A 15,390-nucleotide genomic window follows, 5' to 3' on the forward strand; every position below is an offset into this window, starting at 1 on the left:
CATCAAACACTTTGACATTTTTAGATGTTAATTATCAACTGGCTGCTGGTCTATGGTATCTTTCACTGAGCATATCTTTAAACTTGCTATTTAGTAGTTCATTGAAGTATAGACTGAGTGGAGTTCCAAAGAAAATGTTTTCAACAATATTGAAAATATATTTATCGATGGTTTCCACAAAGAATAAAGATTGACTCATGTCAAGTCTTCCAGGTGGGCCTATCTGATTAAACTGAGTCCTTCATATTTGGGGACGTTGACATTCTGACTGTAGGTCATGGGATTTTACCGTTGTCCAACTCAGAGGACAGTTACTAACCGACGTCCTGACATTTTGGTTGGTGTTCCTCTAGCTGTTAAAATAAGAGTGACTGGTTCTAATTTTATAGTAGGATGGTTGATAGAAGGAGATTGCTAATAACCGGCAGCCTGGTAAATCAAAGACATTATTAGGATCATATAATAGGCACATTCTCTGAATTAAGTTATTTTGTCTTATATGTAAATCCGTTTACTTCCACAACCATTAGCTGGGAGGCAATGTTCTTAATGGTTTTAAAAAACTACTATAGTATTACAAGTTATTTGAAAAGTCAAACTCTATTTAGAGAATGTTTTTTTTTTTTTTTATCATACGCTCAGATGTGTTACAGCAAAGGCAAACAGAAGGCAGTGAAGGTAATGCAAGGATATTTACCCCCCAAAAAGAATGAAGGGTTATTTGCTGCTGAACCTTAAAAATGCACAAGGAAGTCATTTTATAGATGTTCTATTGTCACTACATTCAGAGGGAAACTAATACTCTTCTCAAGCTGCTACTAGCTGCCTAATGCCTGAGAAATTAACATTCAGGTGCATATTTGCTTTCTTTATTCTATTCTAGTTTGCCTTTATAACTATGATCCCCAGCTCATTCAATCTATTGGACTGCCAGCATGTAAAACAATAAACCACAGCTCTATTTATAGCATCAACATGACAAACCTTTAGAAAAAGAGCGTAATCCAGGCACCAGAGGGGGGAAGAGCACCCAAAGAGTAGCAATACTTCATGGTATTTTTACTGAATTGAAACCAAAAAGCTTTTGTTCAGGCAACGTCTCAATTAAGAATAATAAAATATTTAATAAAAATATTTTTCAATTTGTAACTGATCTACTTACCAGTCATTATCATAACAGTGATGTTTTAACAGTGATGTAAAGTTTCACTAAGTATAAGAATGAGTAAATATATAACATATAGTAATTCTATACAAACATAATCTATTTTAATGTTGTTTTTTTAATATAAAACATATAAAATCTAAACTTACAGTATGTAACATATTAGAATTGCATACCGTAAGTTACTTCCATTAACAAGACGTATCCTGTTTGCTCCAAGCGGGAGCAGCATATATATAAAATAACAGTAAACAAATAAACCCAAAGTACAAAAAAGAACTACAGGTTCTTGTTTCTCTGGTGTCTTTTTGTTTGAAACAAGCTTGATATTTTACTAAGTGAATGTACTCTTGATGGATATCATAGCCAGAAATAGAGATACTTCATCATATTTTTTTTATTAATAATCATAATAAGAATATTTTTAATTTATACTGCACTTTACATCAAAAGATCTCAAAGTACTACAGAAAAAAAGAGAAAAGCATGAAAAAGCTATTTTTAGAAGAGAGAAAAACATCTAAAGGGGATCAAAAGCTTTGCTAAAAAGAAACATTCTTTAAAAACCCTCAGTGGATTGAGGTGCCCTCAAGGTATCAGAGAGGGCATTCCACAGATGTGGGGCAGCAGCACAAAATGCCCCATCTCCCATTGTCCTGAGTCTGGTTCTGGGAATTATTCAAGTAAAAGTAAAAAGTGCAGGGCAGTAAAAGTACTCTTAAAAAAACTCAAGTAAAGGTAACTGAGTAAATGTAACTAGTTTCTACCCACATCTGCCAGCCATTTAACGCTGTGAACTTCAAATACCATAGAGCAAATCTTGCAGTATATTTTTCTTCGTAAAACCCAACAACCTGAATACTGCATGTATTCTGTGTACAGGTTAAATTATTCCTGACAGTTTAAAGTCAATAAAGAAGAGAATCTAGGTGTGGGGGTGTACAGAATGTACAGAAAGTAGTCTAATAGTGGAAGACATTCTGGATTACTGGCCAGGTCTGGACTTCAAAGCAAGTTCACAGATCAGACTAAAGGCTCCTAAAAAATGCTCCAAAAACTCATTATAGGACCTACAGCTGTGTCTGGCCAAAGTAAAACTGCTTACATGTACAATCAGAAAAATAAAGATGGAATAAATGTAACTTTCACTGAGGTTGAGCAAGCAGGACAGCTTTTTTGTGGTCTTAGTGCCCTTTTATTTTCAAGTCAGCTGACAGGAAATGGTTTGAGAAAGAGAGGGGGGAGGACATGCTGCAAAGGTCTACCAGCCGGAATCAAACCTGCAAATGCAATGGCCTCTGTACTTAACTCACAAGCTTTACCCTTGTGCCACCACCATGCCCCAAGCAGGGTACATTTGCTGTTTGGTAAATATCAGTTGGGTCTTTTTGTTTTTCTCAGTCAGAACATTGACAAACACCAAGTGTTTGGTGTCTGGTTTGGATGATCTAAATTCAGCTAAAACTGAAAAAATAATATTTTTCTATTCAAAGTGGACAATGTCAGTGAAGGTTAGAGTATAAACTTTTTCATAAGCAATAACATGCATTTTCACTGATGTAGTAGAGAGAATGATACAATAGGATGTGTTCTAATCTTGTTGTAGACTTACATGTACATGGAACCATACTTTGATTGAGCAATAACACAACTGACAAACACTAATGCCCGTCTATGAAAATTTTTACCACCTTAAATTGGAAACTTACTATCATCTAATAAATTAGAGGAGGTTGTATTCTGCATAGAGAACAGTGCTTGTGAAGGATTGTTTACTATCTTCTGCCCCTGCATTAAAGTATTAATCACTAAGTAATTTCATATAACAAGCAATTACACTGTGGTTCTACTACGCTTTGAATGAATCCATTTCAGTTTAGACTGAAGTTTAACTGTAAGATTTTCACAATTAACCACAGAATTTAGTTTAAAGAATTAAACAATATGTTTTTGTTGTTGTTTAAGTGCAATTAATTCCTTTTACTTTGCATAGATGAATAAAATACAAATTAGAAAACTAGATATGAACAATTCTGGATGGATGTTTTTTTATTTTTTGCAATGGTCAAAATTTTGCTTTGATATAAAATAAAAAATTATATCTACTATAATGTTCAATACTGCTACTACAAGAAAAATTATGGAACCAACCAAAAACTGACCAAAAAACAGAGCAAATTATGACTGGCATGTCTTCACTACAACGAAACTAAGCCATATGGTACTGATCATGAGTATATAATTCAATCTCAACCCCATGACCTGTGTAAGCCCTAGCCTGGGGAAATACGTTTGTGTATGCGAGTCCATGTCTGTGGGTATAGGAGGGGGTAAGAGTGTGTCTGCAGTCTGGAGTACAGGGGAGGGGCTTTACAGAGTTCTTTCATCTAATTAAGCTTACTAACACACACACAAACCCGCAAAAAACTCATTCACAAATATAGAAACAGGCTTTTATTTTGCCTGATTCACACTACTATGAAACTTCAGGTGTGTAACAGAGTGCAAAAGAAGCAGAGAAAGGAAGTTACAGAAATTGCCTCAAGCAACAAAGCATGAAGAACATGGTATAGTCATGCTCACATTATCTGGCGCCAGTAATCAAATAAATACAAAATAAAATGCATGTCTTATCTTTACCCTACAGTTCAGACAGTAACCATCAAAAAAATGGAGAAATATCCTAATATTAATTGATCATTTTAAAAGCCAAGTGTACACAAAGACATGATAAAAAAAAAAGAAAAAAAAGAAAGAAAAGCCAAACTTGAAGCAACCAATGCTGGTAAACAGTTCAGTTCAATGTTATATGCTAGTTTTAAGGCATCAATAAAGAATCTAGAATTTTTGATGAATTCAAAGAAGGGAGATGATTTCTCTACTGAAGCAACAAATTAACTTAATTCTTATTTTCACTCCTAAAATTAATGGATGCATTAGTTTTTGTATCACTGATTTAATAATTCCGGGACTTTCCACCCTAAAAAGAAAGTTTTCACATTAGTGAAAATCAGTTTACTACTTCAACTTCTCAAATCTAAAACAGTAATCCTCATGTTACCAAATGAAACCACAAAAACCCTTTAAATGGTAATTGCACAATTAAGTTAGGTGACCAAGCATTATTTAGTTAATTTTAAAAGGTGAAACCTTCCCTTTCAAACATGTAACAGAACAAACGGAACAGCACTCACCAGGAAATACAAACAAAAAAAAGCAGAACTTCAGAGCAGAAGTCTCATGGGGTGCTGGGTAGAGCACTCTGGTGGTAGTGGTGTCTCTAACAATAAAAGTCTCTGCTTCCTGGTTTGTCTTTGTAACTGCTCTGTTTCTTTTAGACACTGCTTCTATCCCTCCAGCGGCTGCTTCATCTGCACCTCATTGTATATTTTCTGCGTCTTTATTAGCTGCGTCTCTCATCGCCTCTTTTCTCCCAGTAGAAAACCCACAACAAAGCCCACGCTGCTCCTTGGGCTGCAAAGCTTCCCTCACCAATGAATGAGAAGGAGGAGGGGAATGCGTGTGGTGGAGGGGGGGTTAATTTACATAGGAGGGAAGGGTGGACTAGGGGAGAAAAAGTGGGTAAGGAAGGGGGAAGTTTAATGTTATCTGTTGGCCATGTCAACAGACTACATTAGTCACCTGCTTAAAAGTAATCCTCTGGGGGAGGGGGAGAGAATATGTGTTTTCGTCAGAGTGAGGAGAGGTTACCAGTGGGATTCCCAAGAGTCGGAGGGGGAGGGTTTAAGCATTGGATGGGGGGGTAAAAGCTTAAACTGGATCAGAAGAGCTGTGATTGAAATGAATGAAATCTCCCGGAGTTATGCACTAATAATCAGGATTCCCTCTAAAAGGAAACACACACATACCCTAAGAGCCCAGAAGGGGTCCATCAGTGTAACCCTAGACTATTCAGGCAGTTTCTGATGAAAGACAGAGAGATCCTCCTTTGGGAGCTGACTGGGTCGGATATCAGTCAGACACCAGAATATTCTGAGACAGACCACAGAAGGACATACTAATCTACCTTTAAACTGACAAAATATGTTGCAAATGTCTACTGGATTTTTTAACTATATATCAACCATAAACATAAAAGAAATATTAAAAAGATATTTAATTTTTAAGTCACAGGGAAACCGCTGTTCCAACCATTGCATTTCCGAATTCTCCAGAGTGGTGCCCAACTTTACAAGGGTGAATAAAGTGAAAGTGATTGATCGATTATCAAGATTTGCAAGCCTCTTTGGTTGTGGCCGGTTTTTTTCTGAAGGATCTTGCTTACCAGTTAGCAACTGGGAAATTACATTGGGACCAAGTAGTACTTCGCAACGACACTGTCAAGGAACGCTATGGACAGAGGAAACATGCAAGAGGAGAAGAGTTTTATGCTGGAGGTCGTGGATGAGTCTCCTCCGTCATACATTTTTAATTTAGAGATGGAAAGTGGGGACGAAGTTGTTGTGGAAGAGGACGCCAGGGCGCAGAAGCTTGGTTTGGTGTAGAAGGCTTACAGCCGTACATGTTTGAGCCCTTGCCTCGCAACGCTGCCAGTTCTGTTAGCTCTACGCCTGCTGAAGACACAGACGTCCATCCCTGTGAACACTGGGATGTAAACTCAACGGTGATGTAAATGATAATCCTTATTTCTTATTTCAACCATAGCATATATTAGCTGCTACATATGAATGAAGATGACCGAAAAAATAAATTGACAGATGACCGTTAATATATGATTGGCCGAATTTAGGTGCACAAGCTGACGTATAACTAACTGGCCTGCATAAGATAATGACAAAAAAAACCCCACAGTTTTTAAGACAGGATTTTTTTTTATAGAAATGTTCCCAATTTTGGGACAATATGATAAATAGTACATTTATATACATGTTTAAGCCAGAATGATTTGACATTTAAATATGATTTCACAACGATTCCCACAAGGGACAGAACCCTATGATGCCATGTGGAAAGGATGTGCTGAAGGTTCCCTTTGGTTTTTTGCATGCATGGTTAAATATTAAACATGTTGACAACCCCTTTGTTATCTTTATATAAATTGCACATCTAGATCTGTTTCTCTTAAAGCTGTCTAATTCTAAAGTTTTTTTTTAAAAATAACTACCTGAACAAAAGAAGCAAAAAAAGGCTGCTTTGAATACATAATCAAAGGCCGTGTTTCACCTACACATCCATTCATGTATTATTCACAATCCCCGTTATGTGCTTGTTATGTATGAAAAATAAAAATGCATGATTACAGCAAGATATTGTTTGAAAAAGTGGTTGCAATTAGCCTTGACCTGATTCGGCTTTCACACAAAGATGTATCAAGGTTAAGAGGAGAGAGTGAATGAAAGCCTGTTAAACAAGGAGTAATTACATTGTCTCTCACTTCTTTTCAAGTGTGTTTAGGTGTTACTCAGCCCATTAACACCTCAAAAAACCCTCAGTTTTTCAGTACAGAGCTAAAAAACAAAGCTATTTTCTGATTAACATCATCTCTTCATGGACAGACCAAGTGCAGCGTACAGAGTCAGTGCATTGTTTGGTAAAAATGTTTTAACTGTGGACTATTCTGAAAATAAATCGGTTTAAAGATAGGACACATGAAAACGGCTGGCTTAACTTCTCTTTATACCCTTATCAAGATCCATGTCTTACATTATATACTTTGTAATATAGGTCTAAGCTTATTTATAAATCTAAGTGCTATAAAACCTGATAAACGTTTGATATGGTGACAGTGACGGGGAAAAGATGTAATGATTATTCACTTAAATTGGGATCCTACTATAAACAGATAGTAAAGATATTCACAATTAAACTCCTATATATAAAATGCCAATTCTGCTGTTTTATTTTTATTTGCATACTCTTTAAATTGTAGAAAATCTTTGTTGTTATATTTAAAAGATTTAGTTCTGTTTTCACTAAACTGCTGAGTGAATGAGTAATATTAGAAAGAAGAACTTAGTAAAACCCTATTGGGTTTAGGTCAAATAAGTCACAAGTACATAAATTAAACATTGTTAAGGTTGACCTAAATGTGCATTTGGATTACTCCCTTCATGTTGGATATTTGATGAAGGATGCATTATTTATTTTTCGTTTTAGAGATTAATTTTAGGTTTTATTGATTTTTATTGTTAGTTTATAAAGTATGTAGACAGGAAAGTGGGTGACGTGAGAGGAGGGAGGCATTCAGCAAATGTCAGCAGGACTGGGACTCAAACCTGTGACATTCAGTATATGGGTCATGCCCTCTACCTCCACAGCATAGCAGCACCAAGGATGCATTTTTTTGTTTTTACGATAGGCTAGCCACTTTAAGCTAAAATTTGATGACCTTAATAGGGATAAGATCTTTAATGCCCAAAGGTAAAACTAATCAGTTTAAAGCATAATTTTTCTCTCTTTAAATGTCTCAGTACAGGCTTCTTAAACGTAATGATGAAAGCAATACATCAAAATACGTCAATGACATATGGAGATATAAGGGGCAAATTAATATAAAGCAAAAGAAAGATTTTTATTTATTTATTTTTTAATCTTTTTTCTGTCTGTTTCTGTCGATTGACAGAAAAAACCTGAGTTATTGTTTCCTTATTTGTATTACCGGTAGTTATTGTAATATTATGTTTTTCTGACCTTGTAAAAGTAAATCTAATTCTTTAATCTGTATCACTGCTGCTTTGACTTTTTAATAACATAATACCACAATACTCTTATTTTCAATATTACTCTATTTATACATGCAGTCTAAAAAGAGGCCTGTTTATTTTTCTTTTTTGCACTTGATGCTAAACAAAGGCTTCAGATCATGTTTTTATAACACAAATACATTCTGCAGAAACAGCTTATTTTTGTTTTTGGGGATGCTTTCTTTTTTTCTCTTTTTCTTTCTCTCTCTTTCTTTCTTTTTTGCTGCTATTGGGCTTGCTAAATTTGACAATTTTACATTGTTTTTATCCACTGGTTTGAGAAATCTTAAAACCATGTCCAAAATGTGAAAGATTCATTAATAAAACTATACTCTTCTTGGCACTATGAGGGTTAACATTGTGTTGGAAAATGTCCATTTAAATATACAAACTTATAATAAGGATTATCCGTGTTGCAGTAGAAATTATCCTTCTTCTCCCAATTAGAATTTATACAAAGCGTAGAATCAACAATTCCTACAATACATACAAAGAAATGCTTTTCTTATTCATCTGAAAGATGAATAAACCTCAGACTGCTTTCAAATACCAGAATCTAAACTCTGCTACCCTCTAGTGGTGAACATATATATAGTGTAAAAAAAATGGGGAAGAAAAATACAAACAATAAAAGGACAAGGTCCACATGTTCTGTTAGGCTCGTAAAACATGTGCAAGATATGTATTACAATATCAGATTTACGGATTATTAAATAAATATTTTCAAATCGGATAAACCACCTTAAAAGGGGAATTAAATGTTTGCATTTCTAGAAAATGACCATAACTTGGATGACTGAGAATCTTCACCAACATTTGCATTTCTAGGTTTAATCTGAGTTAAATATATAAAGCTGATTTGAAATTGAGCCCCCATTGAAGTTAAATATACTCTATTCAAAGCTTTTTCTTCCCAAAAAGATAATTAAAGATTCATTAGGATCCAAAAGGTTTTAATTAAAATCTTTCCTTGTTAAACAAAAACAGATAAAAGCAGCACTTACAGAAGTTTCCTGGCGGCTGTAGGCTGTGCTTCGTCAGGGAACACCAACCAACAGGGAAGATGTCTCTGGAGTCAAAGGGGCACCAGTAGTCAAAGGCGCCTCGCCAGCCGTCAAACATAACAAAAATCTCCTGGCCTCGGACCTCTCCCACTGTGGCAGGACAAATCAGGTAAGGGTTTTTCCTGTCCACTGCTTCCAGCTTCATGCCAGGTTGGAAGTAGTTTTTAGATGGGCTTGCTGGCTCCTAAAGCAATAACATGTGAATTATTATCACAATCAAAACATATTATAATTCACAACTTAATAAGTGACAAATATATATTAATCATTTCATTGTATTGGACCAATAATTAGATTCTAGTTTCTTGTATCTAAGGTTTGCCTCTCTGTTGTTCATGGATGTCTCTGCTGCTTCTATCCTCTCTTTTCAATTCATTTTATCTAGATGGTTTTGTCTTAGTACTGTAGGTTTGAAGGTGAGTCGTTCACTTTCAGTTGATATATTAAGCAGTACTTTGTGAAATTTTAAAATATATGGATGTTGTTGTAGAACCTAACTCTGCTTTTACAATCCCCCACATTTTGAAGCTCGGGATGAGGAGGAGCAGGAGGGCAGAGGTGGACAGTGATGCTTGAGATAGAGCATCAAACTCTACAAACCTTGTGCAAACTGTTACTGTATAGATACACATATTTACATTAGTGTATTTATATACATAGAGTTGTAGAATACTCTCCCTATAAATATTTAATTCTCTGTGAATTAATTTTGAACGTTCTTTAATAAGATTCTCATCAAATGGACATGCAATGTTTGTTTTAAAACCTAAGGTGTCTAATAGACCCAGTGAATTATATATTTTTTATTTTATGCACAAAACTATGACAAAAAAGGAGAGCGGACACAGAGGACACTGTGAGTTTAATAAAAAAAAAACCTGCTCTCGACCAGGTAAATTCGGAAAACTCCCAGTTTCCCTGATTTCAGGTTTAAACCTGCTTCTTGAAACGGATCCCAGGTCCTATCTGTTAGAACAACATTTGTAATTACTTCATCTTCACCTGCTGACAGCTAATTTTACCTAAAAAGATACTTTGATCCACTACCATCCAGGCAATAAACTAGTTTTCACTGTAATGTTATCATGGTCACAACAGGCTATGGCAGGTAGTTTTGATATGTATTAGTTTGAATATGTAATACTGATATCTGAAAAAAACTTTTTCCTTCAAAATTACCATTTGAAACAAAATGACTCCTCACGTTTAGAATAAACATTGAATTTCTCTAAAAATGTATTTCAGATCTCCATATGCCTATTGTTACTGGTCATCATTCTTACTACTTTGACAATGAAGAAATGTATTTCACATATAACAAACACATATTCAGTCAAGCTGATAAACTTCAAAACTGCCTCTTAAAATGTGTAAACATGTATAGGTATATAACAGTTAATTCTTACTAGTATAATTTTTCTTTTTTAATTTCTAAAATTCAGTTTTTGCTGCAAAAATGTAATTTAGAAAATCTGTTATGACAATTCTGATTCTGACCTTAAACTAGATCAATTCAGAGTTGAGGATTTGAGTCTGAGTTGGTTAAACCTGCTTTGTGAAACTGACCCCTGAAAATAAAACAATGTGATTGTTTTTAAGGAGAGTGGAGACAGAGGACACTCTAAGTTTACTAAGAAATAACTGCTCCCGACCAGGTTAGCTCTGGTAAGAATATTACTACAGTATGGTAACAGAAACAGAGGTTGAGTAAACTCTCTTTGTAAAACGGAGAATTCAGAATTTCCGTGCTTATATGTTTAGAAAACGTATGAGTTTTCAGTCAACCTTCTTAGTTAAACGGGCCTCTGGAGTTTAACTGGAGTTGTTAAAATATGGTAAAAAAAAAAACACATCATATATATGTATGTTGGTCTGTTTTTAAAACCACCACAATGTTGATTGAAGGTTGTTAAGATAAATCTAACAAAGTTTAATACTTTCACAGGGTAATGTTTTAATCATATATCCCTGTAATTTCGGCACACCCAACAGTAACATAAATAATGGTCGTAAAAACATTTTTATTAATCAAATACAGACTTTATTTGAATAATAATAAACCTTCAGAAAAATATGGGTATCAGTGATGAGATCTTCCTTTGTGACACGTTCATAATATTATTCTAGAAGTTAGATCTTCTTCGGGTTGCCTTCTTACCTTCTTAAAAGCAGAGGCGGGAGCTATCTCTGCACCACTTAGAGTCCGCAGGAGAAACATGGGCCATGATGATGCATTCATCCTGAAACCTGGACATGGTGTAAAAATCATTAACACATCTGGATCTTGTGAATTTGTCCAATAAATTCTGGGCCTGCTTTTGTGCCTTTTTAATGGAGGAAAATTGGATACAAAGAAGTGAGTTCAATGAGGGTAGAAATGGCAAAGAAACTTTAAAAAAGTGAGTTATCCAATATAAATAGTGCTGTTTTTTCACTGTTACAACTGTATTATAGTTTATCATGTTTAACACATTAATTATCTGGCTGTGCATATCCAAATACTCAAATTAATTTGCTCATATTTTTATTGTAAACTAGCATGAAGTATGTAAAACTAATGCATGTGACATATTTGAAATCTCGAATGACAAGTGTGCTACTGTGGTTCCTTAATGCTACTTCTAAATTAATTGAGAACCAGCTTTGAGCTCTAGGGGTTAAAGATGCTCACCCAGTGGGGGCTGCAGCATATCTCCACTCCTTTCACAGGTTCCTAACGGCTGGATCTCTGAAGAGTCCACCAGCCGCCAGAAGTCATTTGTGTTGTCACTGCCATCTAGGCGGAGTCGCAGGCGAGTGCCCATCATGCCCATCACCGTGGCAATGCAGACTGAATTAGAGTTGCGGGGATCTCGAGCCTCAAGCTTCATACCTGCTTTGAAATCATTGGAAGGTGGGATTCTGGACTGCAGAGAGAGAAAAAGACCCATTCAGTCATTTTAACTGGTTTCCTTGTTCATGTGGCTTAAATGTGGCCAAGACCAAGGCTTTAAATAGGCAGAACTGATTCAGTTCTGGTCTGACCTGCCAATTTTAATGTTAGTCAATTTATCTTCATTTTTTGTAAAGGCTTTTTTCTACTGTGTGCACATTTTGTGTCCGGTTTTGATTGATAGATTGAATTAAATTCCTTATAAATTGTATGAACAGTCTAAGCTTTAAATCTGGATTAACATTTTATACCTTAAATGTGAAGCAGCTATTTTATTCCGTACCAGGTCTGTAACAGAACAAATATTGTTGGATGATAAATTTCCACAGAAATTATTGCATTAAATGATAATATTGTCATTTAGTTTAAATCCAAAGAGCTCCCACACTCAAGCTGTTGCGTTTGCCATTGAAAGCAATTTCCTCTCTTTTTCAAAATATCAAAAAGCATTTCAGTGGCTTGCTGCTTCATAGTCACATGGCCCTCATGCTATGCAACACAAATGATAAGAGAAGGGATGAGTGGAGACCTGAGTGAAACTTTTTGTCATCTACATCTTTTAGTATAAATGGAGAGAGACAAGAGGAAAGAAGCACGCACAGCAAATTTGGAAGTGCTCAATTCAACACTTTTAAAGTATATTGTTCCACATTAAACTGAGTTGAAATAACATTTAAAGGGGTAACAAAAGTAGAAACTGTGACAAAGTCAGAACCAAATAATTTTAGTTCAACATTTATCAGGTATGAATTCATCTAACACTGGTTTATAGACTTAACTTTTGACATGACCTGCTTACTGACCACCATCAGTACGCAAAGTGGATGGAGTGTCTTTCTGCAGGACATGATTGAGATGGATGGAGCTGGGATTTAAACAGGTGACCAAGCCAGACTTCTGCATCCTGGGCCACAACCCTAAATTCCACAACTATTGCTTTTAGTGCATGCGTTTTAAGAGGGGTGAGGATTACTCAGGTCATGTAGCTAACAAAGCAAACTATTCACTATAGATAGATTGACTATAAATAAACTTCAGGCTCAAGCCTGGCTCTCTGTTCAGTGTTTTAGCTCTGAAACTTTCCTCAGTCTTCAAACAAAGATTTTCAAGTAGAATAGAATTCTGGGAGAAACTCTGTTCAGTGTTTATTTTAAAATCTAAAACTAAATAGAGTTGCTTAATTTAACTCCCCTGATTTTTTGGGGGCAGAACTAACTTTTCCATACTACTCAGTGTTCTTCAAATTCTACCAATTAGTCCAATATGATGAATTTTAGTTTATTTTACTATGATATTGTTAACTTCAGTTGACTCTTTTTCGTTCAACTATCAAACAGGCTCGTCAGAAAAGGGAAATCTTCTTTTTTAATTAAAGGTGGAGCTGTTTCCACAATAAAAATTACTAGGCTAACCAACACGAGCAAGATTGGTGGTCTACATTTAACCAGCATTTTTTAATCCTTGCAAGGGAGAACAGATGCAGTTTTTGCCAGTCAGTTCTGGTCAAAGAATCAAACTAATACTTGACACTTAAACAGCTGAGGGGGATTTAAATAGCAGTAATTTAAACAGGGATGGTGAAAAACACTGAAGCCCTTTCCAGAACATCTCACTGGAATACAGATTCTCAGGTGTCAGTTAGATAAGTGTTAAGGCTTAGCTTTGTCTAGCAAATGTGCAGCCTAGGTTAATACAGTTATGCAACACAGAAAACAAAATGAGCTCACATTCAGGTTTTAAAATAGAGGGCATAAATATAGAAATATTTTTCCCACAGCAGAGATCCACTTAGAAAAGTTTGAGAACCACTAAATTGGAGTAAAAAAGTATTACATTAACACTTTCATTATGCCAATAACTGATTTATTATTTATTGTGAAAGTCCTACTTGGCAGAATTAAAACTCTGGATGAACTACGGATATGAAAGGAGTTATTCTGACTGCACGGAAAGATTGTTTACATTTTTACATTGATGTTTAGCCTAAATTGATATATTTTTTTTAAACATCATCAAATCATCCCAATCCTCCTCGTGATTGGTTGATCATTCCCACACGTCAGCTCTTCCACCACCTAACATTAAACCTAATACTTTCAATATGGAGAGGAAATGACTCTAAGGCTGAAACAAATGATTGGCTTAATGATGATTAATCAGTTATTAAAACACTTATCAACTTATTCTAATAATTAATTAATCTTTAACTTATATATATATATATATATATGTTTTCAAGTTACTGTAAGTGTAATAATCCTTTACTAATTTTCAGAATATGTAATTAATAGATGATTTATATAATTCAGTAAATGTTAGCAAAGTAACATCCCCCCATTTATTCATCACAGTTTTTCTCTCTGGCTTTTGCTCAAGTGCATCAAAGAATATGTTGACTTTTAATGCAATTAAGGACCAACTAAATTTAATAACAGTAAAAAGTCTTTCTTTTTCAGTATTTAATAGGCCAGTGACCAATCAGAGCCAATCAAGGCACACATTTGGTGTATTCAATGATAACTATTGCATCACCACCAAGGTTATAATGGCTTACAATTTTTCATTCTAGTTTTTTTTTTATTTAGCTGTAGCTAGTTTTTTTCTATAATTCAGTTAGTTTCAATTACTTATATAAAGGAAATTTTATTAGTTACAATCATTTGATAATTCTTAGTACTGGTTTAATTTTAATGAGTGCAAGTACTAGTTTTAGTCATTTTTTAACTCTGGTTAAATTTTTGGTGCAGCATTTAAAAAAGTCAGAGTATTCCATTAATCATGCATATAAATCATGCATAAAAGTTTTAGTTATTTTATTACTTTGATTAAATTTTTGGTGCAGCATTTTAAAAAGTCAGAGTTTTACATTTATCATGCATATAAGTAATAAAAAATTAACACAAAACACCATTTTCAAAAAGTATTTCAATTACAGCTTATTTAACAGAGCTCTGTGGAAAAAACTAAACATTTACTAAAGTGCTTTTAAATTGTTTTGACATCTTAGTAAAACAGTTGGTCATGCTAATCTTAAATTTTTCCTTTTGAGAGAATCAAGTTGTTCTGCCAAAATATGTAAATATCCATATGTGTCGCAGTAAACAACAATTATAGTTTGTATCTTTTGCACGTCAAATCAAACATAAAAAGATCCTTCAAATGAAGCAACAGTAATTTATGAAAGAGAACAACTAAGTTCAATCTTACACATAACACTAAGGGATAAATGTAGGTAGAAAAAGTGAGCAGGAGGATTGATGAAATAACTAAAAACAAAGAAACTGAAAATGTAATCAACATGCATCCTGTGAAGATCAGGTACCTGTTTGAAGCAAGAAGGTGATGCTGCTACAGACGAGGTTTCTCTCAGATAGTCTTCCCAACTAAAAGGCTCTATTAACAAAGACAAGAGGGACAAACTGATTAAATTAAACAAAGCTGTTGATCTTAAAATATTGCTTAGTACTTACAGCTGCTTTAAAAATCTAATAAAAGTATCATAAAAATATGCAAATATACCAAAAA

The 15,390-nt window shown here is 34.6% G+C and overlaps 1 protein-coding gene across 4 annotated transcripts in view; it reads right to left on the reverse strand.

The window, feature by feature from the left end:
• scml2 (Scm polycomb group protein like 2) overlaps positions 1-15,390 on the reverse strand; it is a 31,567-nt gene that overhangs the window by 11,238 nt on the left and 4,939 nt on the right. For all 4 annotated transcript variants that reach the window (XM_038283277.1, XM_038283274.1, XM_038283275.1 and 1 more), the window contains exons 4-7: positions 15,188-15,258; positions 11,605-11,839; positions 11,092-11,180; positions 8,874-9,117 (exon numbers count right to left, since the gene is read on the reverse strand). In XM_038283277.1, the coding sequence (XP_038139205.1) occupies positions 8,874-9,117; positions 11,092-11,180; positions 11,605-11,839; positions 15,188-15,258 (639 nt within the window). The remainder of the gene's footprint in view (positions 1-8,873; positions 9,118-11,091; positions 11,181-11,604; positions 11,840-15,187; positions 15,259-15,390) is intronic.

The sequence above is a fragment of the Cyprinodon tularosa genome, unplaced genomic scaffold (assembly GCF_016077235.1).
Source record: "Cyprinodon tularosa strain WSP-4 unplaced genomic scaffold, ASM1607723v1 ctg191, whole genome shotgun sequence".
Taxonomy (NCBI): domain Eukaryota; kingdom Metazoa; phylum Chordata; class Actinopteri; order Cyprinodontiformes; family Cyprinodontidae; genus Cyprinodon; species Cyprinodon tularosa.